Consider the following 27,988-nt stretch of genomic DNA (forward strand, 5'->3'; position numbering starts at 1 on the left):
CCAATAACCAAACACAGACCGGAAGTTTACTTCGGGCCAGGCGTGTGCGTCAAATGAAACCGTCATTATAAGCATCGATATACAGGGCAATTATCTATTAACTTGATTAGCTTGTTGACATGTTTAACAGCCCTGTCTTTTTGTCCAATAGTTTTGTTCAACTCCATCATCAACTTTTATTATTCACTTTTACCATTCACACTCTTTCATCTGCATTTTCTGTCTGTTTTATTCTCTCTCGCTGTACAGTGGGGCACCACCACCGGTTTGCTTTGAATTACACTATTACCGTGGGGTTGAGAGGGAGCGCAGCTTAAATTAGAGCAGCTTCATCACTATCTGCAAGGTTATCCTCAGGCAGGCTGCACCAGAGACTGGATTGGGAAGAGGGATGATGAAACAAAAAGACTGGGGGGGGTGTGATGAAGGGAGGGGCTGAGGTCGCTGTCAGCTACAAGATTGTAATTGATCTGCTTTACGACGACATCATTCTTTGCCTGTTTAAGCTCATCTGCATGCTATATAAAGTCCAATTTAATGATGATTCTGGACAGATTTAATGCACATTATGGATGCAAAACTATAGAGAAAGTAAGACGAAAAGCGGGAAAGTAGGTATAGTAGATGAAAGAAAGACAAATAATAGAAGGTAAAGAAATGTGGAGGACAGAAGAAAACATGAATGGGAAAGAAAAGAGTAAAAATTAAATGAAGCAAGAAAGGAAAGAAAAATATTTTTAAGAAAAAACAGACAGACAGAGAAAAATAGAATAGAAGAAAAGGCAGAGAAATAAAACAGAATGAACAAAAAGAAGAAAAAACAGATGAATGAAAAAGAAACAAACAGTGAGGAGTAGACATTTGAGTTCATGTTGATAGTACTGTATGTAAAGTGAGGTTTATTGTATAGAATGCAATGTTTCAGTTACTCTGTTATCTCTCTCTGTGTCCCTGTGGACTATTGCCTCCTATTTCACTGTTTCTTGCCACGGGCACAGAGTACAAGAATGCAAATAGATAGATAACATAGGCTTTCATGTCATGCTCATGTCACCCGCTATGTCAATCACCATTCAAAACAAGACGAGACATGAGACGGCAGTCACTTCAGCCCTCTGAGCTCGGCAGCCAAGCTCAGTGCTTTCCTTCTAATTTATTCAGTTTTTTTGTCAGATGTCAGTAAACCACAATAAATGCCACCATTGTCATCCATACACTATATCAATATGACACACACGTAAAATAAACAATGTAAAAAATAGAGAAATAAACAGATAAGCCTCAGATCAGAGAAAAGTCCACTGTATGTCTGACATGTAATACAGCTTCATAGGATTCCCAAGAGTTCGATTATTGTATATATACTGTATATATATATTTATTCATTTATTTATATATTTATGTGCGGTATATGTCTATTCAGTACATGTTTCATCACACAGTTTGCTGCTTAGAGCCCACTTGCTCAGTTCTGGTTCTGAGGATCGACCAGGTGTCCGATGCTCTGTCCAAGCCCGAAAGGCCAGCCAAGGACCCTGTCGCTATGACAACTGAAGAGTTCCTCCACTTTTATCCTCGCCTTGGCAACGCCCAGCAGTGCGTGACAGTGTCTTATCCCTCTTTCTGCAGTCAGAGGGAGAGTTCTGAGTTGTTTTGGAGGCGTTTCCCTTGAATGAAATGTATCTATTCCTGTCGGGACTCTATACAAGAATAAACAGATTGGCAGCCAGCTTTGAGTGTAAGTTGCTTTCGATATGATACTGCTACTTGATAGAAATAAAAAACATTAATTTGTAATGCCACGTCCTTGTAAAAAAACATGTAAGTTGTTTAACATTGTTTTGAACAGCAGTTTAGCGCACATGCACTAATAAGCAAACTCCCTTTGTAGAGCGCCAGGAGAACACTTAATGTTTTGATGTTAGCTATAGGTGAGGGGGTTATGAGGCTTCAATTAAATATTGTGTTACCATGAGGAGGGGAAGAAAATTATTTGATCTTTTGCTGAGGTGCTTAAGGATTTGCGAATAAGAAAGAGGGGTGGATGGAAGGAAGATAAAAGGATAGAAAAAAACGAAGAAAAACAAAAATGAGAAACAAAACAAAAAATGAAGCACAACAAATAGATCAAACAAAAGAATAAACGAGTAAAACAAAAACAAGAAATGAAACAAAAACAAACAAATGAATCCCACTTAAGCAATTTCACGCATCTGTGAGGGAGGGAGGGAGGGAGGGAGGATGTGTCTGTGTGTGCTCCGGTCCAGACAGTAGTTTAGTTAAGCTGCAGGAGATTAGGAAGCTCAGTCCAGATCGACACCTCAGGGGGAGGAGAGCAGAGAGCTTTGAGACCACTGCACAGTTCAGCAGCAGGGCAGACCAGACTCCCTGCACTGGGCAAAACCTGGAGCACCGACGGTGCTTTATTTCCATGTGTCAGTATGTGCTCTGAGAATCTGACAGCAAATTTCATATGACCAGACTGGACAAATGGGGTTACACTTTTTAGATGTGACACAGAAAGCAAACGTTCCAGATCAAACGTTCCTAGATCATTCATTAAAACCTTGAGTTAGCTGATAACACCTGAAGCACTTCTTATTACACGGCTTGTTGGAATGCATGATTCTGATTTGGCCAGTCGCGAGATTTGCAGGTTCGTTATTCCCAGATAACAACCTCTCAACACACGGTAAACCGGATGCAGCTAAACATTTGGACATTTTTTTTGACAAGTTAAATATAAATATGTCTTTTTATAACATATATGACATTATATTTACAAATGATTAAATGCAAATTGCCTGTTCGTGACATTTGAACGTCGTTTCTAACATTTAAACCAAAAGTGAACGGCTTTTCCTCGTGAAAGGTGTGCATTTGGTAAAAATGAGCTAATTAAATATTTCAAATTCACATTTCAAATGCGTCAAGTAGCCGTGTAATAAGTGGGATAATGTACCATCAGCCGGCTGTTTTTGCGAAATAATGCAATTATTTCAGCGATAACAACCGGCTCCCTGTACAGTATCCCTGACTTAAAACATTAGGTCTCATTTACTTAGGTTTACATGCAAGTGTTCTTTTGTGTACAGAAACAGCTATTACCTAACAATGTGTTGCTCTGAAATATAAGGTCAGTAGTTGTAGTAGTTTAATTCAGTTTCATATTTTACTAAATGAGACCCAATGATGGTGGTGTAATGGTGCTTTTGTCAGTGTTACAGGACTCTGATGGAAAGCAGAGGTACAATAAAAAGGCCTTTGTAGGAATTGTGTAATGAGCCTGTATGTAAAATAATCAATTTTAGAGATTATAGGGGAATAAATGGTATGTCTTTAAAGAACAAGGATAAACTGATCTACCCACAAGAATGTTTCTATCTCCATTACTCACTAAATTGCACAGAACCCCAAAGGGGTTTATTCATCGTACTGAATTTAACTTCAGGCAAAAAAAAATTTTCATGGACTGATAAAACGCTGCTTTCCCTGAACTATTTGTGAGACACTTTGATGTTCCGTATTGTGCTTTTATGTTTCTCTAGTTAGCATCGGGAGTTTGTTTTTCAGGTTTTTTTGTATCTCGACTTACTCTCTTACATTCATTCTTTCCCTTTCTCATCTGTGTTTTGTTATATGTTATCTTGTGTGCGTCACCTATTTCTTTTTCATATTCTCTTCCATTTTGTCATGCCCACCTGCTTGTCACTGTAGATGTCATAACACCCACTGCAGTCTTTTACCTCCCATCATTCCATTCTTTCTGTTCCTTTTGTCCCAGTTGCCACCTGACAACTTCAGTTTACATGTTCTGTTTTCCCGTTTTGAGTTATTTGCTTTTTTATTAAACATTTGGTCTCAGAAATTAAATAATATTTCATTGTAGTTATTGTATTTTTGCTGTATTCTCATTGAAGGTTAAAGTAAAAGCCTAGATCTAGAGATCACCTGAAGCAGGTTAATCTCAGAATGCAATGTGATTAAATTATGCAAAATTAACAGAACAGTAATTCTCTTTTGTCACAGATAAACTGGCTGACTGCGAGGAAACATTCAGACAAGGACGAAGCAAACCTGCGTTCAGCTAAGTCACGAATCCTGAGTAAACAAAACTTCTTTTCTGCGCTTTCGTAACAGTGGAAACAATGGAGAGATTGGCTCAATGCAGACTCGACATCTCTTCTTCTCTGTACAGTTTTTTAATTAAAGTGCTTTCTGCCCTGCCTGTTTTCTCTCGCTTTCTCAATGATATAAGGGAGGCTCATATCTTATTTTCATATCTGGTCATTTCGCTCTTGCACTTTTGCATTCTGCCTCTGCAGCACTACCACAAAGGTCTTTCTTTCTACCTCATTTTCCATGTCATTATTTTCTGTTTTTTATATATAAAGGTGGAAAGCGGTGTCAATGCGGTGTATTGTATGTGTGGTGATATCTTATCCGATTCTTACTGCAAAAAAAATGATAACATCTTCCACCACTGCATAGTTGACTATGATAACCAGCATGTATGTTTTTCATCATCTAAGGGGTGTGAATGTTTGTATTTATAAGAAGTCTATAACACTGAGCACTGATGAGGGCAGCCAATCACAGAGTCATGCTGACGTAGAGGCCCCTCCCACCCTGAGCTGCAAACACTGTTCAACTGGGCCTGACAATTTGGTTTTGCATATATGTGTTTTTGCAGGTCACATTTGCCAGGTTAAGAGGTTCTTCGAAACGTTGACTGCAGCACATCCAACACTGTACATTCACCTTTATAGAACCACCTGTGATAACTACAGGTCACAGAGAAGGTTCGTGTCATTAGGGGGCGTTTCCATGACAGCTCAAGTCTTTTCATTTAATATTGTTTAAATATGTCCCATAGGTCAGCATCCCATCTCTTCTTTTGTCAATAATGAAACTGTTCATTTATATGCTAACCCCTTTCCCCAGACCAGCCCTCCTCAACTCCTCAACGCCCCCACAGCTCTACCCTGAGGGTAGGTAGGGCATTTCGTTGTGGTAGTTATAATCTGGGCAGACTTTCTGCACCAACCGGTAGTCTGTGCTGTAGAATGAAATGTAGATGCAAATGACCTTAAAGGGTTTGGAACAGATCCAGGACACGTGACTTTGTGTCTGCTCCTGGAAGCAGGTCTTGGAGGGGTCGTAATTGCAGAGCGAGGTGCGTTTGCTGCGGTCTACCTTCTCGTAATCTACACGGCAGTTGAAGATCTTGGAGTCTTTAGGGTAGACAACGCTCTGGCGCTCTAAGTCAAACTCCACTGCCTTCACCGGTGGCACCAGGCTGACCGAGATGTTCCCCTGGCCGGTGGAATTGTGACGGAAGTACACGCTGAAGGTTCCGTTCCCGTGATCCACGATTTTACCCGTGATGAGCAGATTGAGGCGCACAGTCTTGATGTTTGAGTAGAAGTCGCCCCATCCGAACATCTTTTTAAATTTGCCCGTTTTGACGATCGGGGGGCGGCGCTTGACGCGGGAGCTCCCCGACATGTCCGCGTCCGGTTTAAGGAGGTCGCTGCCCAACATTTCCCAGAATTCCTGTTTGGAAAAGGGAACAGGTGAGCGGTAGGGCAGCTCCATCGTCGAAGTGTTGGCGGCACGGCCGCGGCTGTGCATTACCCAGCGGCTCAGGGGGGAAATAGAACCCTGAGTTCCCAAAACCCCTAGAGTTTTGGAGGAGTCTGAAGAGGAGGAGGACTTTGATGCAGATGAGGGATAGGAAGAGGAGTGGGTATCTTCCTGTCCTAGAGCCAGCTGGGAAAAGAAAACAGGAACAGGAGTGAGACTCTAAGAGACAGTATAATAGAGTGGATGGAAAATTTGACATTTAAAGTTACACAGACAGGAATTTAAACAGAAACCAGTTTTGCATTTTGTGAAGGAAATAGCCAGTGCTTGCAAATGCAGAAAAAAGTAATTTTAGCAACCTTTAGTTTTGCTCTGCTCTTTTTACAGATGTACAGTAAGCGTCGACCAATCACAATTCAGTATACAAGTAAATGCATAAGAAAAGTACAACTGCAATTCATTACAATGACACACAAATTACAATGACATCATTCAGATGTTAAAAGACTTACATTATATTAAAGTCAATGGGAGCCTTTCAAAATTAATCTTAATCTTAAATTTCGTAATGGTTATGAAAAATGTGCAAAGCACATTTATGGCTGAAATTATCTGCAAACAAAATTTGAATGGAGTTTGTACGCCGAGTGGTTTGAGATAAATGTATTACAGAACGCTGTGGAGAATACGATATACAATATAAACAAATAAAATGTTTGGGGAAATATCTATATGCCGCTTATTTTCGTGCACTGTAATAAAAAGCGGAGCAATTCCAATACAGTACTTGCCTTGTAATAAGGCATGACTCAATTGGAAAGAAAAATAACAAACTGCTAAAAGAAAAACATCACAAGCAATTAAATTCACCCTCTGCAACACATCAACGTCCAAACCACATAAGTTTCCTATCAACAGAAATTAATCTGTGCAGTCTGACCTGTCCTCTACGCTCACTGTTCTTTATATTGCTTTAGATATTGCATGGGAATGGTTTGATCCCTTTATGGCTTATCTGTTTTTACAGGAGATTCACATGACTCCCAGAGCTAATTTGACTAAGAGAGAAATACAGTATGCATCGAAATTTCAAACCTCAATGCTGCTAGGAAAAGAAACAAACATGATAGCTCTGTTCCAAAAATGCAGAGAGCTGTCTTTAAAGGGATTTGGTCAAAATTGTATATATGTATGATAGCATACTTAAAGGTATAGTTCACAACAATTTCACAACATACTGTGTGGCTTTCTTTCTTCTGCAGAACACAAAGAAGATATTTTGAAGTATGTTGGTAACCGAACAACAGCGATACCCTTTGACTTGCATTTGTTTTATGTCCATACAAAAAAATTGAATGTGTATCCCGCTGTACGGTTACTTACATTCTTCAAAATATCTTCTTTTATGTTCTGCATTTGTGCATTGTGAGTGTGTCTTAGTAGTTTCACCCTGTTGTAGAGGTGGATGAGATGTCTCCCTAAAGTGGGTGTAACTGGTAATTAGTAGATGGTAATGATCTATTTGATACACCTTATACACATAATCTAAGAAGAGCTCTCTTGTCTTTTACCAGTGGGAAGCTTGAGTGACTCCTGTTTGTGTGTATGCGTGTTGTGGAGTGCCAGACAACAATGCTACTTTGATGTATTGTTTATTATCTGATAGGCTGTAAATTCTGTTTGGTCTGTTTCTCGAATCCCATGGACCTGAGCTGCACCGTATCCGCACGGACGGGTTCAAAGCCTTAGCCCCCCAAAAGACGCTCTTCCTTTTCATATCTAGGAAATAGAGCTCTGATTTAGCTAGATACAGAATCATTTCCAGGTTTTTGGGTTGTAGAGACCTTGCAGGTTACGGTGACTTAGGAAACAACCAAAACATTAGTGAACACTGGCAATGGTGTTAAAGTTAGCAGACATCATCTAACACAACCTATGGTCACATGACCTTTTGTCTTCACCTCCATCTGTTCCCGGGACATAAAAATGTAATCTGTGAAGTGCCGAATCTCTCTGAATCTGTGGTACATTAGATTTGAGGACAGCGTTTGTTTGCTTTAATTTGCTGGTTTTACATAGCTGCTCAGGTTTCACCTGAATTTTGCATGTAAATATTTTTTTGATGGGAAGTGAACCATTCACTGCTCAATGTTTTAAATGCGTTAAACCGATTTTGTGATGTTTATAGCATATTTTATGGTTTCAGCGTTTTATAACCCTCACTGTTTTATTTCCAAATAAAGTTCCACTTCACAAACAAGTGCTTTAAAAATGCTTTGCAAATTAATTCAAGTTACCAACCCATCAAAACAGACTACTTGTGAATTGCACTTCACTTGACATAACTTCTTTTGTAGAGCAATACTACATGATACACTTAGTGTGAATGGAGATCTAATGGAGAAGTTGAATAAAAATGCAAATAAGAATATGCTTTGAGACAAAGGTTAGATGTACGTTCTCTTCAATCAGCCCTCGTATCTTAGTGATTCCAAATTGTTGTGTATTCTGACCACAATAAATGCCTATCCACCCGCACAGCGTATGCATGCAATCTAAGTCTGTGTTTGAAGAGTCAGCCCATGTGTGAGATCCTGCTGCCAAGTTATATGAGTATGTATATTCAGACAGTGTGTAAGTGTGTGTATATGAGCATGTTCTCACTGTCAGGGCAGGACTTATCCACCGAGCTTAACGATCTTTCTCTTCCATAATGCATGCTGCCCTGTCTCAACCCTGATCCTTCAGCCCACTCTGAGGCTTCACGCCCATCTCATCTTGTCTTATTCCGGCTTATTCTGACTTAATCAGGCTTACTCATGCCTGATTTTCATTTTACTTTTCTCTAAGTGCCTTTCTCCAATCGTGATTAGACAGACATTTTATACGGTACGGATTAGCGTCACATGTGATTTCTAATTCAGTTTTCTGTGGTTGTTTATGTTCCTTCTTTTGCTCTCAGTTGCTTTTCTTGGATCTTGCTTTGTTCTCTTTTAGCTTTTCCGCGTTCGTGGCTCAGAGGTCTCTGTGAAAGGAGGTGTGGATTAATATCTGGTCTTGGCGAGCGTGTGACGCCTTTGCAGACTGAATAATTCTACATTAGCTCTGGTACGGATCTTCTAATCTGCTCAGCAGCTATGGAGAGAGGGTCTTGCATCAATGTCATGCCGGCTAATTGAAGACATAAATATTAAATTGTATTATTCTTGCTAGAAACACCTGTCTTGACAAGCTTTTGTTTCCTGTGCACACTGTCGGCTCCAATTTTTGCTGGGATCAATATGTGGCATACATTTATTGTCAAATTAAACTAAACCTATGAGTTTCAAAGCTTTCGTAACACCTATCATTTAATACTCGGCTCTCTGTTGTATTTGATTAAGATAGATTTAACTACAATGTTGTGCTAGTTTGATGTCAAGTTATTTATTCAATAAACGAGAATTACATTTGATATTATAGAGTCAAGCAGTAAATTGTTGTCAGCATGACTGATGGGTTTTATAGTTTTGATTATGAGTTCCCTTGTGCTAATTGACTACAGTGGGTCAGCAACTTCTTTAAAAGCAGTCACAATTCACAGCTCTAGTTTTCTCAGTTCTAGTTGTAGGACTTGCACATCTTATTTACGTTTTATTTAAAGTCTATATTGGGTTAAAACCCCCACTGCTTATAAATGGCACGCACGCCCTTATTTCTGTGTCCCTGTGCTAAATGATGCAATGTGCTAAAAGCTTTTCTTTTCGTCTTCCTCCGAGCAGTAAACACTCTGCATGAACAATATTCAGCTCTTTCTCAACCGAATGATTCTCCGTTCAAGGCTGCAGTAAATCCAGATAACTATGTCAAATTAATCAATCCATTTATCCACAGTTTCCCCAACACGATTCAAAACACCATTTTTAAATTGTAATAAACTAATCCAAAAGTCTGCAAATGTGTATTTTTAACAAGTCATCAAATGAACAAACACTCGGTAACCATATAAACTTTCTCAAACTTACTTTATTGACTTATATTGCTAAACTGTTGATGAACAAACACTCTTAGACACTTTGTATAGATTATACTGTAACTGAAATGATCACACATTCCAATCTGCTTCTTTTCAGGACGTGTAAATTCTTCATCTCTCTTTCCATCTTTTTGTTCCTCCAGCCTCCCAAACCTCCTCAGAAATGGTACGCTGGAGAGCCTGCATGCAAACCCCATTTCTCCCATGTGTCCCTGGAGAAGCATCCCAGTCCCAGATTAATAATGAACAAAAATAAAAAGCAGGTAGACATATTGATTTTAATCTATTCAGACTTCACTCTCATTTTCTTTTTCTCTCCTTTTTCCAGCAGAAGGGAGGATGAATTTAAAGCTGCTCAAGAGAGAAGGGGTGAGGAGGACAAACCGCCCCATTACCCTCTGCTCCTATATAACCTGATCTCAATTTCATTCTCTCTCTCTTTCTGCCTGTAGTCCTAAAATGCTTGAAGATGGTTGACTTCTTATATTGATCTACGGACGGTTTTCTCCTACAAAGTCTTGACCTTATAAAGATCGGTGAAAGCAGAACAAGACAGAAAGGGTACGATTTAAGAAACATCACAAAACATTTGTAACATAATCATGCATGTAAATTTAGGAGGTTATTGAGCATGTATCTAATAAATTAAAGTGGATAAACATCTGTTAACCATCTAATTCATTTTAACAGAGGTAGTTTGGCTGCTGCATGACATCTTGGAAGGTTTTGTCTCATTGAGTGGTCAGTTAAGATTATTTTGGCAGCAGAATGGTGCAGTTCCATATCCACCAGTAGGGGCGTATTTCATCATGGAAACCAGCATGAAGACAAAGCTGCAATCCATAACTTTTAAAACAAAATGCTAACTTAAGTTAATATTTCTCTTTTAAAAAGCTCTACCATGTATCTTTACTGATATCCGTGATCTGTTATTGATAACTTTAATCTATTGTATATATACTGTATTTACCTCTGTTAGTAAGAGCATGAACAATGGCAGCCACCCATGCATGAGACTGTCAAACTTAAAGACTGACATTATCATTCCCTTTTTTTTTAAAACATCGTTTTTTCATTGATTAAATGACACGACTGAATGAAACTTCATTTCGAATTTCTGTTGAGGAATAAGGCAGTAAAGGACTGAAAGAACATTTTAATCTCTCTGAATCTAGTGTCAAATGAAAGAATCTCTGAATGAGATGAACTGGATTTTTTTTGTCTTCAGTCTGAAATTAAAAACACGATTCACTCAGTATCACTGTAATTTTCTCCACTTCTCCACATGGATATTACTCCACCTTTCATTAATAAGGTCTGTAACTAAATCAACCGTTTCATCACCCAGTTGACTCGATACAGTATTGACTTCATTCGTTTCCTCATAACACTTGAAGGGAGCAGTGAGACGGCACAGCCATGCTAAACACCGTGGGTGGAATAACACATTATTGTCTTTTTGCCAAACCAAACGCTCATGGATGAGGAAGTAAACAGCTGGAGGCTTTGGTACTGTGTGCAGTGCAACAGTTCTCCAGACTGACCAGCCTCTAATCTTCGCTCACCCTTCATTTGGCTTACGACAGACTGAGAAAGAAGTAAAGGCTAGATGTTATAAACAGAATGGAAGACAATAAGGAAGAAAAATAGGTCTGCTGTGAGCCTCAATTAGAGGAGAGAGAATTCTCTTTAATAACAATGTGATGTTGGGTTGAGCGTGCTAAATCCAATTTACTTAAGTATTCATTTGTATGAGTTCTTTACACGCTAGTGACTTGTTCATAAGATTTAGAGGAAAATGTGTAGTTTAATGAGTGTATGGCGATGATTCATGCTTTAAGTTATCTGAAAAGAACTCAGAATCGATATACAAAGGACAAAGGGCAGAGACTAAACATTTAGACACCAAAATAAATGTTAACACATAATCGGCACTGATGCAGAGAATATAAAAGAATTAAAACAGAACAGCTGGGGCTGTTTCAGCACGTTGAGCTGTGGTGTTCATGTGGGTGGCCAATGTTTGACAATGGTTCATATTATTCGTGATTTTTACTGTCCTCTCTATATCGTTATGAATAACATAAGGCAAAAATATGAAAATCATTGATTAAAGGTAGAGGCAATTGAAGAAACAGACCTCGTAGCACACGTTTGGGGAACATATAACATAAATAGCTTTAATAGTTTTAAAAATTAATAGGTGGCGGCTACCAGAATAAAAAGGTTGTAATAGGCTGTCTTAATGGGGCGTCTGAACATTGTATTGCCGGGAGGCTTAGACTGGCTGCGCGTTTGGTCTTGTTGAGAGTTCATATTGGTTATCTGGGATTTTTATTTATTAAGAAGCATTTTAATGGCATTTTTTAATCTTTTTAAAGCTCAAATTTCCTTTGAGAAATCTTCAGTGGTGATGGTGGCCTTTATAACTCTCCATAACTTTAGATTACAAATTGAGATGCTTTGCTAATAAGAATAATATGTCATTCTAACTCGACAAGAAATGACATGTTTTAAAGGAAAGGCATTAAAGATACAGTGTATGAAATCTAGCAACATCTGGTGGTCAGGTTGTGAATTGCAACCAACAGCTCACTCACTCCACTCCTCCCTTTCGAGGCACTACGGTGGCTGACACAGGGCTAAGATGTCATTACGTATTTGCTTCTTTGCCGAAGGAGATAACATATCTACAAAACATGCTCTGTAGAGCAGTTTGTCCGTTTAGAGCTAGAAACAAAGTGGTGAATTTCATTTAAGGGAACCCGCGGTGTATGTAGATAGAATTAGCTCATTCTAAGATAATAAAAACAGAACACTTCATTATGTTAGGTCTTTATACACAACTGAAGACATAGTTATGTATATTATATTGCCTTTGGTCCCCAAAACAATTGCATACGCACCTTTAATACAGTATAAGAAATGTATAAGTATCATACTTCACTGCCACTGACATCAAAAGAAAAGGTATAACAGACATTTTTATGAATGAGGATTTGAATGAAAGAAAAATTCTGACTCCTAGGACATGATGTCTGCTTTAGTCTCTTTACTGCCGCTGGCAATGTAAATGTCTGGCCGGTTGGTGTGTTTAAGGAGACCTAAGGGATGATTAGCAGGGTGATAAAACAAAAAATGACAAGAGCACTGCTTTAGGCAGCAGATGGCAAATAGCTGTGCAGAAAAAGAGCGAAAGAGGGATCCGTGGGACACAACTGAAGGTTGCAAAATGCGGGAGAAGAGAAAGTGAGCAAGTGTGTGAGCTCCAGCGGAGACGAGCCCCCGTGGGCTGTGTGAAGTCCCACAGGAAAGAAACATAACAAATAAGTGTCTTTAATATCTCAACTGTTTCTCCTTGAGAGCGAGATATATAAACAAGATTAAAGTTAGCACATGATAAAAGTCTACTGCTGCTCAGACTTTTAAGAAACTGAGTCCAGTTATCATATTTTTCACCTTGACTCTGTCAGGAGAGATTTCAAGAATGTCTCATATTTGCTTAGAAACTACACTCCTAAAAAAGGGGCATTAAAATGTTTCTTTGATGCAAAAGAAGAACAGTGTACTTTTCTTTTACTTAAATACAGTTTTACTGCTGTATTGGTACTTTCACTCAGCTATTTTTCCTCACATTGTCGTCGCTACTTCATATGTTTAATTTTCACGTGATTGGCTAAGGAGAATAATCAGTCCCGTCACGTGACCCCATCCACTCTTATCACGCAAAGAAAACTTGCATCAAGCAGATTTCAAGACATCTGCCGCCAATTTAGTTTATGAAGGAGAATGAACGTGTTCGGCAGGCAATGCACGTATCAAAAGGCGGTTTTGCGCACTTGAAAGTCACTGGAAAGGGACACAACACGAAGACTCGTCTGAGATATGGAGAAATATTGAGTTCCTGTATCACTCCGTTCGCCAAGTTTCACCCAAACGACTATATCATGAGATAAAATTGTCCATCTCTCTCAGAAGTTTCTATACATCAAGTGCTCTGACCTTATGAGTAGGGAACATGTGGGACTGGAATGCATGCAAAGCAGTTTCGCAAAATGTGCATTATCAGTTATAATGTTGTAAATAACGTTCACTGTTGTAAATAATAACGTTCATGTTGTAAATGCACTGTTTGATCGATTTGCGTAAATAAGAAGTCATTACATCGAAAGAAGACGTAGGGATTACTTTTATGTTGCCTCTGTCTGTAATTTGAATTTTTAAAGACCTGAACCATGAAAAACCATGGACCACAACTCCAGGTAAAAATCTTTATTGTTCTACCTAAGAAATAATGTCACATACATCTTGGATGGCTTGAGGTTGAGTAATTGATCAGCCAGCTCCTCTACAGATATGACTGTTAATGCTAATCCAATGCAATTTAGGTTACAAATGTTTTTTTTTTGCATGCGGTATTTGGGGCTCTTATTTATTAATTTCTGCATTGTGGGGCCTAGTACACATAATTGAACAGTGTTGGAAGTGGATAGATGGTTTTAACTGGTAACAGAGCTCATGATAGACAGACAGAACAACACATCGAATGGTTATAACACCATGTGCAGTAATTTACTTGTAATTGAGTACAATTTCAGCAATGTAACAGTACTTGTACTTAAGTGCAAATTTTAAGTACTCTTTCCACCACTGCCGCTAGATATCGCAAAAATTTCATATACTGGGCCTTTAAGCATCCTAAAGCAACCTCTAAATAACAGTTTTCTTGTGGAGTGTTTTGGTTTTACAGGATCTGCTATAATGTTGCCAATCGAAAACCCAGGGTTAATGGGTAACACCTCTAAATCTATACATAGATTGAACCGGAACAGGAACAAATCCAAGTTAAAAATGACACAATTTAGTAAGTTACAATGCTTTCAGCACAGAAACTGATTAAAGTTCTACACTATGAATAATCATAAAACTGTGCCAGCTGGCAAGTTTAGGTTGTGTTTTTCCAGTCTGCTGTTTGTCAGTAAGGATGGAGAAATGAGTTGCCGTCGTGTAATTGTGACTCATTCAGAATTGTTGCACACAGGCCTAAGGTGCTTCTACGGGCGACAGAAAGGGAAGGTGGGAAGAAAGCATATTTCCATTGTTTCAAGGCTGGAGGACTGGGGTAAAGAATGAGCTGTAGGAAGTTACGAAATTAGATGGATGGGAACGGAATACTAGCATATTGCATACTGCACAGTGTTGTGAAAACTAAAAATATTTGTACCTGAGTGAAAAGTACAATAAATAAACAACATCATTGCCAGTCAATTCTCCACGATACAGTATTCTAAATAAAAGTAGCTAAAGCCTATATTTCAAAGGCTGTATTTCATACAATGTATTTTGGTTGGGCAAATAAAGTATGTCATCTACTTTATGTATTCCAAACTTTGCACAGTAAATAAGTACATCAGGAATTTCGCCAGAGGGACAATAAAAGCGAGCATGCACACGACATTTAAAGCCAGATTTAGATAGACAAGTCTAAAAGAGAGTGGGAGAAAGAGAGCAATACCGGCAGTTTGGAGAACAGCAGAGAGATGACCGGTATGGGTCTGTCAGCTCCAGAGGCAATGAACAGGCATTTATAAAGACAGGTACACAGTTTCACCCCAGCCAATTAAAAATAGAGACTGGCACAAAATTCTACCTGAGCCTCTTAAAGGGACAGTTACACTCCTCTACTGAGGCCAATTAATGAGACGACAGAACCATTTTACTCGGCAGTGCTCAAACAACAGCATCTGGGAATATCAGTGATTCAACTGATTTACCCTTATGAGAATCTGTGACTGTCCTTGGTGCCAGGATGAACAGTATTCCACAGTGCTGTTGAATAATAGCTTTAATCATTCAATTATGGGGTAGGGTTTTCCTGTCATCTTCTAATTGAATACAAGGTGATGGCGTCACAGACTACGGTACCTAAAGGTCACTTCACAAAGATCAGGCACAAAAAAACAAGAATATGTAGTATATGTATGAATATGGGTAGATGAATAGTATATGATGAGTACTAGAGTACATCTAAAATGAAGGGTTGTGGATAATCTCATAAACATAGAATTATTGTACTATTCTTAATAGGGCTGGGCGATATACCAGTTCATACCGAATACCGGTGTGTATTTTTGTAATGATATGGATTTTTAATATACCGCATTACCGGTGTATGTCCCTTGAACAACGTGCGGAACGCGGAGTAGTTTCAGTGGGGTCCCTTTCACTGTTGCAATGTGATCGGCCATTCACACAGAATGCGTCTTTCTATGCCGCAGCACTATATTATCATCATTTTTCTATATAAACATGCACTAAACTGAGGCGTTTGGATGTTTGCGTGTGTCTAATGCATGAGTGAGTTTCTCTATATGCTATGATGAGAAATAAGTGTCAGTAATGAGGATTGACGGCATGATCTGAGCGCTTTCCTCTCACATATCTAATTTAAGCCTTTGTTTTATGATTAAAAAATATGATCCATGAATCTATTGTGACTATGTAAAACACAACAGACATCACATGCATGTTATAATGGTACAATCGTTACTATCTTGTTTTAAACTATTAATTTCTGGATGGATGCTACTAACTCTTGAAGTTGGGGGAACCAGTGCTTCTAGGGAAAAAAGTTAATTGTGAGCACTGGTCTCTATTTATTTGCTTCAATATTATTTATAAAAAGTTACCTTTGCCTGCTATTCACTTGTTAAAGAATTCTAAACTTTGCCTTTATGATGGGGGATACTGATACCGTGACAGTATAAAAGGGCATTTTAAGTCAATCAACAGCACTATTTCCTCTCTCAATCAGTAGAAAATGGGGTAAAAAAATACCGCCATGTACCGGGAAACCGTTATAAATCTGGAAAACACTGTTATATAATTTTTTGGTTAAACCGCGGCGCCTACGCCCAGCCCTGATTCTTATGCACAACATACTATAAATCAGCCTAAACTTAATGTGGTAAAACCATCGTAAATTACAGACTCTAATAGTGTGTTGATTAAATTAAATGCTGATGCAATAATGTTTAGCAAATAGTTTTATTTTTAAGTAATATTGTTATATGAAAAAAACAATTCTTTCAACAAGTGATTTTGTTTATCAGCCTGATAGGTTGCCTCGAATTTGTGAAAGGTGCATTTATTGAAATTTTTCAATGGAGTCCACCTCATTCAGTTGGAATTATGTCTTTATTATACACGACTAAACACAAGGCTATGCATTTTCGAATTCTTTTTCATTTCCTGCTTAACAATAATATTGCTTGAGGTTCTAATTTTCTCAGTGCTGCATATATTTTCATTTTTGCTGTGAAATACTAAAGCACTTTTTAATTAAATGTGAGTCCTTGTTTTCATATTGTTATGAGAAGTCTGTTCAAGAGAATAAAATAACACCTGGCATATAATAACTTGTCTTTGAAGTGAAATTTTCAATATGGATTTAAATTAAGCTCCTATCAACTGTAGGATTGCAGTCTGCTGTGGCTAACCTTTTAAAACAGCAACCTTGTGGCCTCACAGGGCTGAAATATTCCATAACGAGTGTTTGAGAGCGTGCAGACAGCTCCAGCCCTTTGAATCACACCTCCCCTGGCAATAGTACAACAGACAGATACACTATTACCAAGTTTCAGACTGATAGCAGTGGAAAAAGAGGGACATATTTTTTGCCTGGCTGTTTAAAGAAACAGGCACTGCAGTCAATTGAAACCTGTCTGAAGGGGAAATGGACTACAGTGCGGTTGAAGTCTTTCTTAAATGTGGTGTTTTGTTTTTATGTCCTGTGATATAACAGCTTTACAATTCTGACCCTGCCTGTGAAAACTGAAGTCGTTTTTGTGACTTACTGTTTTCTACATGAAATCATCATACACAATTTAAAGAATATTGAGTAAAATATAATCTTGTTATCTTCAATATGGACTGAGTAGGGCCGAAATTCTAGTGAAATTTATGGTTGATATTACATTTTTTATTCCCATTATTTCAAATTTGATTTTGGGATTTTAGCATGGACTTTACAGTCTGGGTCACGATTTTGTACGGTTATCTACCTTAAAGATGTTGCTAACTTAAATATATTTTCAATTAATTTTTTTATAATTTCATTGAATTTTGCAATTTTGCAAAGCAGCCTTTCAGTAATAAAACTACAGTATAACTTATTTTATACATTTATTTATTTTTCTACCATTTTTCTACCATTTTTCTACCATCAACATATGATTGTAATGTGCCGTGAAGTTATTTCTTAAAAGGCAAAATATACAGTAGGTCCACATTCCACTGCATTTCCACTATAGGCCAAAGATTAAGAGATAAAGGACTTTTCCAGTAGGAAAGACTATACAAGCCTCTGCTACCATATGAATCCTATTAGAGAGAAAGAACGACATTGACAAGACATATGCCCTTCACAAATCTCCCAGGAGCACGGTAGAAAATGAATCAAGGTCTCTGACAAGAGTATCCTAAAATCTGCCAATAAGTCTGACAACATGTCTTTAATTTAGTACTATACTTCTTAAGAGAACCTCCTCTGTGCCGTTGAGTGCCAAGTGCCAAACACACAGACATGCTGTATTAGCTCCCAGTCGAAATACACTGTGCTGTTAACCTGCGTGTCAAATTAAGTTTGAATATTATGCTGAAAACAATATATGAGATGAGATTTTCATTTTCTAAATCACTCCACATAATTGAGGAAGAGGAAGGGAACCAGACAGGGTGCAATGAAAACTAGCCCCCCCTTCCCGACGCATCTCTCTCTCTCACTTTCTATGTTTCTCTTTCTCAATAAGAGCTATGTGCTTCTGTGTTTCCTCAGGCTTTGGATTGAAATCTCCATCTCTAATATGACATCAATTTTTAATTAAAGGCCCCAGATCCCACTCAGATTCCTGAGTATTCGCCGACACGTTTACTTCTCTGCAGACCCCGTCCGCTCACGCTGGGAGATTTCTCCTTCTGTTACATGATTAAAATCTGAAAACGGCTCTGCCCTTAGAACTAATTATTCCACACCAAGGCAAGAGACACAAGGGAGCCAGAGAACACAAAGGGGAGAGTAAAGGTAATTTCACAAGAAACAAGCCATTTGACTCTAAATGAATAATTTATGCCAGCTTCAAGGGGGTCACAAGAGCCCAATATGCAGACCCTTACACCCACTCGCCACCTCAGCCCCAGCTTCTAAACAAACATACGTCTGCTCCTTGCTCCACTACTTTGTCCAAATAGACGGCTCAGGAATACAGATTTTTATTCTTCTGGCTCTGTGCAAATGTTCAGTATGCCCCTGCCATATCGAACGGCACTAAACATTTTTAGAACTTTAAATAGTTTATTACATTTACATTTCTGCATTTGGCAGACACTTTTATCCAAAGCGACACAGCATTATCCTAAACATTAATACATATGTACAATCCCTTGGGATCGAACCCGCAACCTTGCGTCGTTAACGTAATGCTCTTACCACTGAGCTACAGGAAAGCTTTATAATTTAAAAGGGAATGAAAAAACAATACAAATGTTTGCAAATTTGTTTAATGCTTCCAAAACATGACTGTAACCTATTCATGCAAATACTGATCTATGTTTACTTGTTGGATAACAGATGGCAAGGTACGTGCCAGCTCCATTAACTGCCTTTATTACGTGGCCACCTGAGCTGACCATCTAACATGGTTGGGTTGGATTTAGACTAGCAATGTCCATTGGACCCGGAGCTAATTTAGTATTCACCGAGAGATGGCTGTACCTGAATTGGCTATCAAATTTTTGCATTATGCCGTATTGACACAGCGAACGTGCTCATGGTTGCAAATCAGTACGGTCTTATCTGCGGTATGTGAATTTTTACTTGGGGTATAGGAGGATAGAGGGCTGAAAGAAAACGAGTGTGCTGAGGGATTTGAGGGTCCAATCATGAGATTTTTGTCCCGGGCTGGGTGAATTATAGTGACCTGGGAATCAGGTAGGGGTGAGGCAGGTTGAAGGGTTTTCTCCTCCAAGGTTATGTGAGGTAGGTCAGAGATGAATTCGGTGTCCAGGACAGATCTGATGGCAGAGATTTTATTCTATCTCATCTACACAAACACCTTACTAAACTACATCTGTTCCCCCTCCCTCCCGTCTTCCACGCTCGAGAGCACAGCTGATGCACAGAGTAATGGGATTCTCCATACCACCATAGAACAGGCTCTAACAGGCAGTTTTGATCTTATCTATTTGACCCTATTTGCACTTGTTAGGATCATTCCTGAAACACTGAGAGGGAGAGGAAGAGAGAGAGAGTGAGTGAGAGAGAGAGAGAGAGAGAGAAAGAGAGAGAGAGAGAGAGAGAGAGGACAGGTGAATGGTAGGAAACCGACTCCTTTGATAAATTCTCTAGTAGGATAGTGATGTCTGGCTTTAAGTAATGTCTGGCTGCCATAAGACTCTAGGTGTGATAACATTTCAAAGGAGAAGCACCATGAATGCGATCGATCTAGTGCTGTTACGCCAATGTTTCACATCATTAGGAGAACCTGACTAATACAGGAGGGGCCATACTGTATCACTACATCTGGTAGCATATGACCAGGATGAATAAGAAAATGCTGTTGTTAAGTACCTTATTTTAAAGGGCAAAAAAAAGAAAAAACACACATTGTATTTGTATACTGTGAAGTATAATAATATTGTCCATCAAAAATACATATTTCACCCAAATTGAAAAAAATAATTTACTCATTGTCATGTCATTCAAAACTTTCTTTATTCTGCAGAAGAAGATTTTTTTTTAATAATTTTGGTAAAAATCCAAAATTGGACCCAATTACTGACAAAATCAAACATTTCTCAAAATATTTTATTTTGTGTTCCACAGAGAAAATAATTATATACATGTTTGGAATGATATGAGGATTATTCAATTCTATTAACATTTTTGATTGAAATACCCCTTTTAATACTATCTTTCAAACTTTTTTTAAATTGCAGGATAAGAATTATTGAAATATTAGTTGACATCTTGGAGGCAACCTTAGTTTAGGCAATATGACTCTGTTTGCATCCAGCCTTGAAGGTTTCGCCTACAGATGCCTATGTCACACCCTAATGATGTCAGCAGATGCCTTCGTCACACCCTGATGAGGTCATTGCAATGCTCTGGTAGTACAATAACCATCTGTCTGCTTTCGCAGATGGTGACAGATGTCTGCGCTTCAAATAAGTGAATGTGGCACTGCGGCCATGAAGAAACTTTGCCCCTCTCTTCAGATGTGTTTCTGAATGGAAAAACTATTTGAAGTCCAAAACCTCATAAGACACCAACAAATCTGTCCTCCAGTTATAATTGATCAAGCTGTTCAGACACTTTAGATGAAAATTGATTGTTCTGTCTATTGATTAAATGACTGATAAAACTATAAATGTGTAAGATAAAAGACTACAAATGGAAGAAAGTAGCTAACTGTTTAAGGCATGGAAAAGAAAAACAGACCTGTGAGCTGACTTGTCAACACGTTATAATGTATATTAATTAATTTTGTGTCTATATAAATGTGCAACACATACGGTATAACAATAGCAATTTTATTTTCTTAACACTGTTTTTTCCTAATTTTGCGATTTTATTTCTAGCACATTTTGCACCTAATTGTCTATTCTTTCCCTAATAGCTCGAGTCGATATACATTTATAACTTCTATTAATTAGATCAAATTATTGTAATGTAATACATAGTTGCAAACAAAAATGCAAGAGCTTTCAGCTATTCAAATTCCACTTTATATATTCTGACATTTATTGGATTTTTATATGTTCTCATAACTCATAACCCAATGCAAATAAGTGCTGCATTCTCAATGTTGCCGCAAGGGGTGCCAAAGCATTAAATGTCTGCATCTGAAATCAGTTTTCTCTCACTGTAAGTTTGAAGAAAACTTGCTGACCAAGATAATTCAAGTCAAAATGCTTATAGAAAACTACCTGAATAATTACACATCTAGAATATTGTCACCTTTGGAGAAAACTCTATCGCCCCCTTGAGTAATAAGGTATGTTACCACCACAGTAAAGCAAGTTATGTACGGGATAACCACACCCAGAATGCACTGCATTGTGTTGGCCAAACTTACACGCCTGTGTTCATATTCTTTATTACTGTAGATGTCTCTGTCTTACAGCCGTGGCCCTTGCACCCAGAATCACCTCCTGCCGTTTATGCGTAGTGCAATGTAAATGTAAATCGGTAACGTAATCCTCTGTGTTCATCTCAATTAAACTTTCCTGCAGTATTTATGTGAGGTCATTTAACAGCAATATAATTAAAGGGGATGACCCCCATTTTCGGTGTTGACAGGAGGGCTTATAATCTCTGCATAGAAGCAGTTCCACTGAAGTTGTCTTGTGCATTTCTCTAGCTTGAACTGTTATCTCCAAGGGGGAAATCCTGCCCGTGACAGTCATGCCAACGATACCGTCTCACGAATTGAGGTGTGTGGAGGACCTCCGCAGGCTGCCCCAGGAGTCAACCAGGCCCTGCTTATGCATAAAATCAACACATTCCACACAGGCAGACAGGACTGTTTAATGAATCTTAAGTCTTCAGTAAGTCTGTGTGTATATATCACAGTGTGTTGTGCATTGCTTTGTCACTACACTTTTGTTTTACCCCCAATTCAATACTGTTTTTTTTTGTCTTTATGTTACTGATTTGTCTGAGTGTCTAACATGCCCCTTTTCACTCTCAGGCTGAGCTGCGGGTTAAAGAAACATTTCTCAGAATGTTCCTGTGGGGTAAATCTGTCCAGACAAGGTAACGGAGCGTGAGAGGAAGGAGAGGTCTCGATGAACAGGAGAGTCTGTTCCCTCTATTTTACTCTCCTGAATGGCTTCAGGTATATTCTGTTTAGCCTAAAAACAGCCATCTTTAAGTGCTTGAGCTTGTAGTTGAGAATTTTCCCTCCAAATTGAATGGCTTGGGAAAAATATGTTTTTCATATTTGTGTTTTCCACTCACATTATTCTGAACAGGTGTTTTCTCCTACAATGTCTGTTTGGCGAACCCAAAGCTGAGCGCATACACAGATGGACTGAAGCTTGTCTGATTTTAATGCTGGTGTTTCGTTAGTTTCCCTCATGACTGTGTAGAAACTGGACTGCTGGCTCTGAAAAATTACATCTTGTAACTGTATTAATTTAATGAGCTCGTAATGAGAACGATGCTGGGCCAATATCATCAGCATAAATACGTTTAACGTGGTAATTGCCTGCAATAAGCTCTTGACTGCGTGACATTGTTCTGTGGAGGAATCACTTAAATCATTGCAATAAAGAAAGAGAGTGAAAAGGTTTAATTTGTGTAGGTCGATGCTGTAAAACTATTTAAAGGAATGAAAGTTGCTGGTTGTACTAATGAACAGGTCTGGACATATATTGATCATTTTTGATTTTTCGGTATCCCAACCAAAACGATTTCAGGAGTGACTCCTGTTTTATGTACACAAATAAAAATTATGATTGATGGATTTGCTCCTGCATTTAAATGAGTTGTCTCCATAATAACTTGCAAGTGTGCATGTGAACAGATTTTTAATGTTCACAAGCCACATTTTCATGAGTATAAATTGATCAGTCTGTGTTGCTAAATCCAGTGAGCTCATGCTAGTGCACACATTTGCTGAAAGCTTCAGAGTTTAACTGAACAAATGCTTGAAGGCTTTATTAAAGCTGGCCCTTAAGTTTCAATAAAGCGGCTGAAAATTAAATTTGATTATTAATGTGCTCTACACGTCTATTAATAATCTCTGCATAATGTTGTTTAATAAGGGATAATTCACAGATTGCTCTGTAATTTATCACTGTTCCGCGGCAAATGAATAACTCATGATGTCCAATTAAGGCGTGAAGACATTTTCTCGGGTTTTGCTGTCTCTCAGGTTTAAGTATTGTGGTAGATAAATGACCAAATGCCGTTAGCAGAATAGGATAATTACATTATTAGTGTCTTCCTAATATAAATGATGGTTATACTGTATCTTGTGACCCAGTCTCACGGCAGTTGGTGGCATAGACACCAAATTTGGAATTGATTAATTCGTGTTAATTTTTTCGTGTCAGTGAGCGCGGCCTTCTTTTAATGTCACTTAGCACAACTTTCAATACACAGACTGCGTGTGTATTTACATTTATATATTTATGACCTGATATCAAGAGAAGTCGTACATATTTTAGGATGTGACTTCACCCCAAACCCTAAATTTTTTGCTAAAAACGCGAGTTTCCCGAGGTGGCAAAAACGCTAATGGCTCCCCTAACCCCGCCCCTAAACCCAACATCGAAGGAGATAAATCCAGTCATAAAATGAGATCGTAGGAAATAGGAATTCACACGAATGAGCCACCTTGTAAAATAGGTTTGAATTCCCACCAGATTGTGTTGATTTATATATACAGATGAAAGATACCGCGTATTCAAATACATTAGATTGAAAGTCGTGCTGTATGACACGAAAAAGGGGAAAACCGTGTCAGTAAACTTGAATTAATAGATTACTGTTCGTGACCATGTCACAAATTCCTTTGAGACTGTTTTGCATCTTAAGTTATTAAGTAACTGACAGCACTTTCCATGCTAAGATTTTATTTAATGAGACTGTTGTTTACGTCACAAAAATATATATTATTTCTTTATGGAAGCCCGGTTGATTGATAATGTCCTTGGTATGTTTTCCATGATAAGGCTGACCCCCATCAAATCCAAACTTGGGTTTCAGATTTACGTAAATGTGACCTATTAAATTTCCTCTCACTGGCAGCCCCTTTCAGTTCATTACATGTAGGTGTTTTGTCATTAACTTAGGGAAGATTTGTCATCATTCTCAGTTGTCCGCCCCTTTCCGAATGATTCTTGAACGGACGAACGCAAGTAATCAAGTTTGCTTTACAGCGAGGATCTGCGTGTCCTTTTGCGGGGTGTAATTAAACTCCACAAATAAATTGTGTTTTGTTTGCGTTGTTGCTTACATTTAAGAACATGAAATTCCGTTCACTTTAATGACAGCATTTTGTATCCCTGCAGTATACAAGGGGATTAAAATGTGTCAAAAAGTCATGAATTATTCCAACTAAACAGCGGATAATTGTAACACAGAGGTTGCAAGAGGGATATTAAATTTAGACTGCAGGTGTTAAGCTATAACACCCCCACAGCAGGTGGATAAAAAACCGATCTAAACACAACCCTTGGCATATACTTATTAATATCATACGGTAAGTACACCAAGGTGGGTGCAAGACTCTTCACAGAGTGCCAAGAAGAACAATTTCCTCTGGCCAAGTCCTGAAACACTATTTCGGTTGATAATTCTTCTTTCTAAGTCGCACGTGCCTATTCAGATTTTTCAGTAATAGTGGAACCCACTAAAAAAATTGCTACTTAAAAAAAAATATTTTATTTTTATTATTAGCAACGTCCCAAAGGTAAAACATCTAATTAATAAGTCGCACTTTATCGAGTTCTGAAAGCCAACAGCACGATAAAGTCATAATTTTCTATAATATATTTTTTCTACGCTTTTGTCATAGGTCTGCCCAAAGTACAATTAAAAGTTTAAATCATGTTTAAGATCCCTCTTTGAGCACGTCTTATGCCGAGATTGTGGGCCAGGAATCAACCAGGGACTGTCACTGATTCCGTCTTTTAAAGTCAGGTCGCCTATATTACGTCTATTTTTAACCGTATATTCTTCCCTCCAATTTCTCTACGAACCGTGACGTTTAAAGAACAGTCAATTCCAACCACATCTCGCGCCCTAAACTCCCGCCCTCAGGTGTGGACCGTTGGCGACTCGAGCACACGGCGGTAAGACAGTTATGTTCACCCCTCGGCGCGCAGGTGACAGGCAGGTATGGCCACCTGAAGCGCCGCATTCAACCGATTACAAACACCCGGTTCGGTTGAATAAACGCAGTAGTCTATTGAAACTTAATATCGACCTTTAAATCATGTCAGCCGCTTACCAAGCACGCTGTCCCGTTGAGGAGCAGCAGAATGAAGCTGTGGTCGGAGCGCATCTCGTCGGTCTCCCTCTACAGGCTTTCCGTTCAAAAAGACGCGGCTCCCTGGTACCTTATCCAAAACAGCAAAGACTCGGTGCCATGTCCGACAAAACTCTCCTGTGAGTGGAGTCCCACCTGCTTTCTGTCAAGGTAAACTCGCTACTTTAAGAGATAACAGGAGCGCGTGGCATCCAAAGGTGCGTGGAAACTGAGGGAACACTTCATCTTTGCTATCCGCGGGGATGAAAGAGGAGACGAAGGCGTCCGCTTTACTCCATTTAATGTTGGCTTTTGAGTTAAATCATCTCCATTATCCGCCTTTTATTTGTTTGTGATGGTCATTTTTCCAGTGCGCGAGCCTGACGGGAGCGCAAACTCTTCGAGTGTCGCACGTATCAGTAGTTGCAGACTGGCAGCAGGGCTTCTTCACGCACTGACGTTTTAAACCCCCCTCTGTCTCTCTCTCTCTCTCTCTCTCTCTCTCTCTCTCTCTCTCTCTCTCTCTCTTCCTTTCGCCAGAGCCCCTAGTCCCCGTCTTTATCTTTTTCTTACTATACACCCCCATCTCTCTCTCTCTCTCTCTCTTCTCTCTCTATCTCTCTCTCTGTCAGTGTCTTTTTAATCAGCACTCTCATTCCTTATCTCTTGAGCCAGTCATCATGTGACAAACATCATCATTAGTGCATCAATTGGTATATGAGTAACTTAGTATGTGTAAAAGTGTGGGATTCCCTGGATCAACATCCTTTGCTGTTTCTTTTACCAAAATTACTCTGTCTGCTTTACAGTAAAGGTTAGGTCAAACGTTTTGGACTGGTTGACTGGTGAAGTGGTTGATAGGTATGTTTTTCCAGGAACATGGCCTAGTTATGTTGTGATAACGCTGGAACATCACAGGCTACAAACCCTGATGCCCGAGGTACCGGAGCATAAGACACAGGCTATTTGTATCGGTTTGCTTTGACACCACAGTCTGCATTGATATCTGTTTTGTGATATTCAGCTCTTTTTGTGCTATCCAAGGATTCTCTTCTGCATATAACTGGTAATTGGCCCTGGGAGAGCCCTACTGTGTGTATTGAAATGTGATTTGTTTTGCTTTATTGATTTGAAATAGCCTGGTATCCTGTGCCTCGCCCTGTGAGTGTAACATGAAATTGGTTTACTTACACTAAAGCCGATTGAGAGCACTTTCCATACTTTTGTTATGAGCCATAATGTGTCTTTTTGGGACTCAAGGGTGATAATTTCCCTCATTTTGTATGTCATTATTGCTCTGTCCTTTGTTGTTCCCTCACTGGTATTCCACTGGGTTACGCTGTTCTATGATTTAAAAAATAATAATTTTCCAAGGTTTCAATCAGAGCATTTGACCCTATGACCCCCACCATCACCAAGCCAACCCAATTTTTCACTTAATTATGTGCACACACACACGCTCCTGATGCCCATATAAATATTTGAGGACTGTAGTGACCTCAAAGGGTCAAATGTCACTAGTGAATTGTGTTTTGTTGATGCTTCTATGTGCCCCCAGGCTACACACACAAAATGAAAGAACAGTATAGTGATTATAAAGATATTTCCATATATACATAACCTAATTTGCAGAGTAAAATAACACATATGTATAGGTCATCATTATTTATAACCATTAAGATTTTGCATTATCATTGCAAAAAATAATGGGAATTACCAAAAAATTGTAAAAGTAGATTGCTACATTCGCTGATCAAAGTTATGTAGAAATATGATTAAGATAATATTTATGTCATGAAAATAATTTTACATTACAAATCTTAATTGTCCTCAAATGTGTTTTTGTTTGTTGATGTAATCAGGGATCTGGGCTTTCATTTATTGTGACCACCTGAATCCTTTCTGCTGTATGAGAGCTGCAGACATTACAAAGGTATTTGCCGCCATCTGGTGTTGAGTTGTTTTACTACAGCCTTTCTGAACAAAAGTGGTACTGTAATTTGTCCAAAGCAGTCTGTTTTTGAGTTACCACAATGAGAGGACCAAGTAATTAATTAATAATGGCAATTTGATTTATACCTGTGTGTAATTTTATTATATATTTTTTATAAATGTATATATTACAAGTTATTATTATTACTTTCAAATGTGTAGCCTCACAAGCAATTTGTCATATTAAGCAACAATATTTCTAGTAAGTGTAAAATACAAGCAAGATTTGCTCACAAAACAATAATTTGGTTTTATTTCAACCGAGAAAGATCAGACCTTTTTGAATATGAAGTTGCATTTCACTTACAGCATCTGAAGAGGGCACCATTGCTTTAAAATATACAAGCACTGCAGACAC

At 38.6% G+C, this 27,988-nt stretch overlaps 1 protein-coding gene across 1 annotated transcript; it reads right to left on the bottom strand.

The window, feature by feature from the left end:
* Positions 1-26,045, bottom strand: LOC130425613 (neurexophilin-1). Its single transcript, XM_056751917.1, has 2 exons — positions 25,621-26,045; positions 1-5,772 (listed from the first exon to the last, which is right to left on the bottom strand). The coding sequence occupies exons 1-2, from the start codon at positions 25,672-25,674 to the stop codon at positions 4,981-4,983; spliced, it is 846 nt and encodes a 281-aa protein (XP_056607895.1). The 5' UTR covers positions 25,675-26,045; the 3' UTR covers positions 1-4,980.
* Between the last annotated feature and the right edge of the window lie 1,943 nt (positions 26,046-27,988).

This window comes from Triplophysa dalaica, chromosome 7, assembly GCF_015846415.1.
Source record: "Triplophysa dalaica isolate WHDGS20190420 chromosome 7, ASM1584641v1, whole genome shotgun sequence".
In the NCBI taxonomy this organism is placed as follows: Eukaryota; Metazoa; Chordata; class Actinopteri; order Cypriniformes; family Nemacheilidae; genus Triplophysa; species Triplophysa dalaica.

Bases quoted from the DNA above. Each gene is read 5' to 3' on its own strand.
- LOC130425613 (XM_056751917.1), bottom strand. From the start codon at position 25,674: ATGCGCTCCGACCACAGCTTCATTCTGCTGCTCCTCAACGGGACAGCG. The intron at 5,773-25,620 runs GTAAGCGGCTGA...TTCTTTTCCCAG, and splicing joins TCAACGGGACAGCGTGCTTG to CTGGCTCTAGGACAGGAAGA.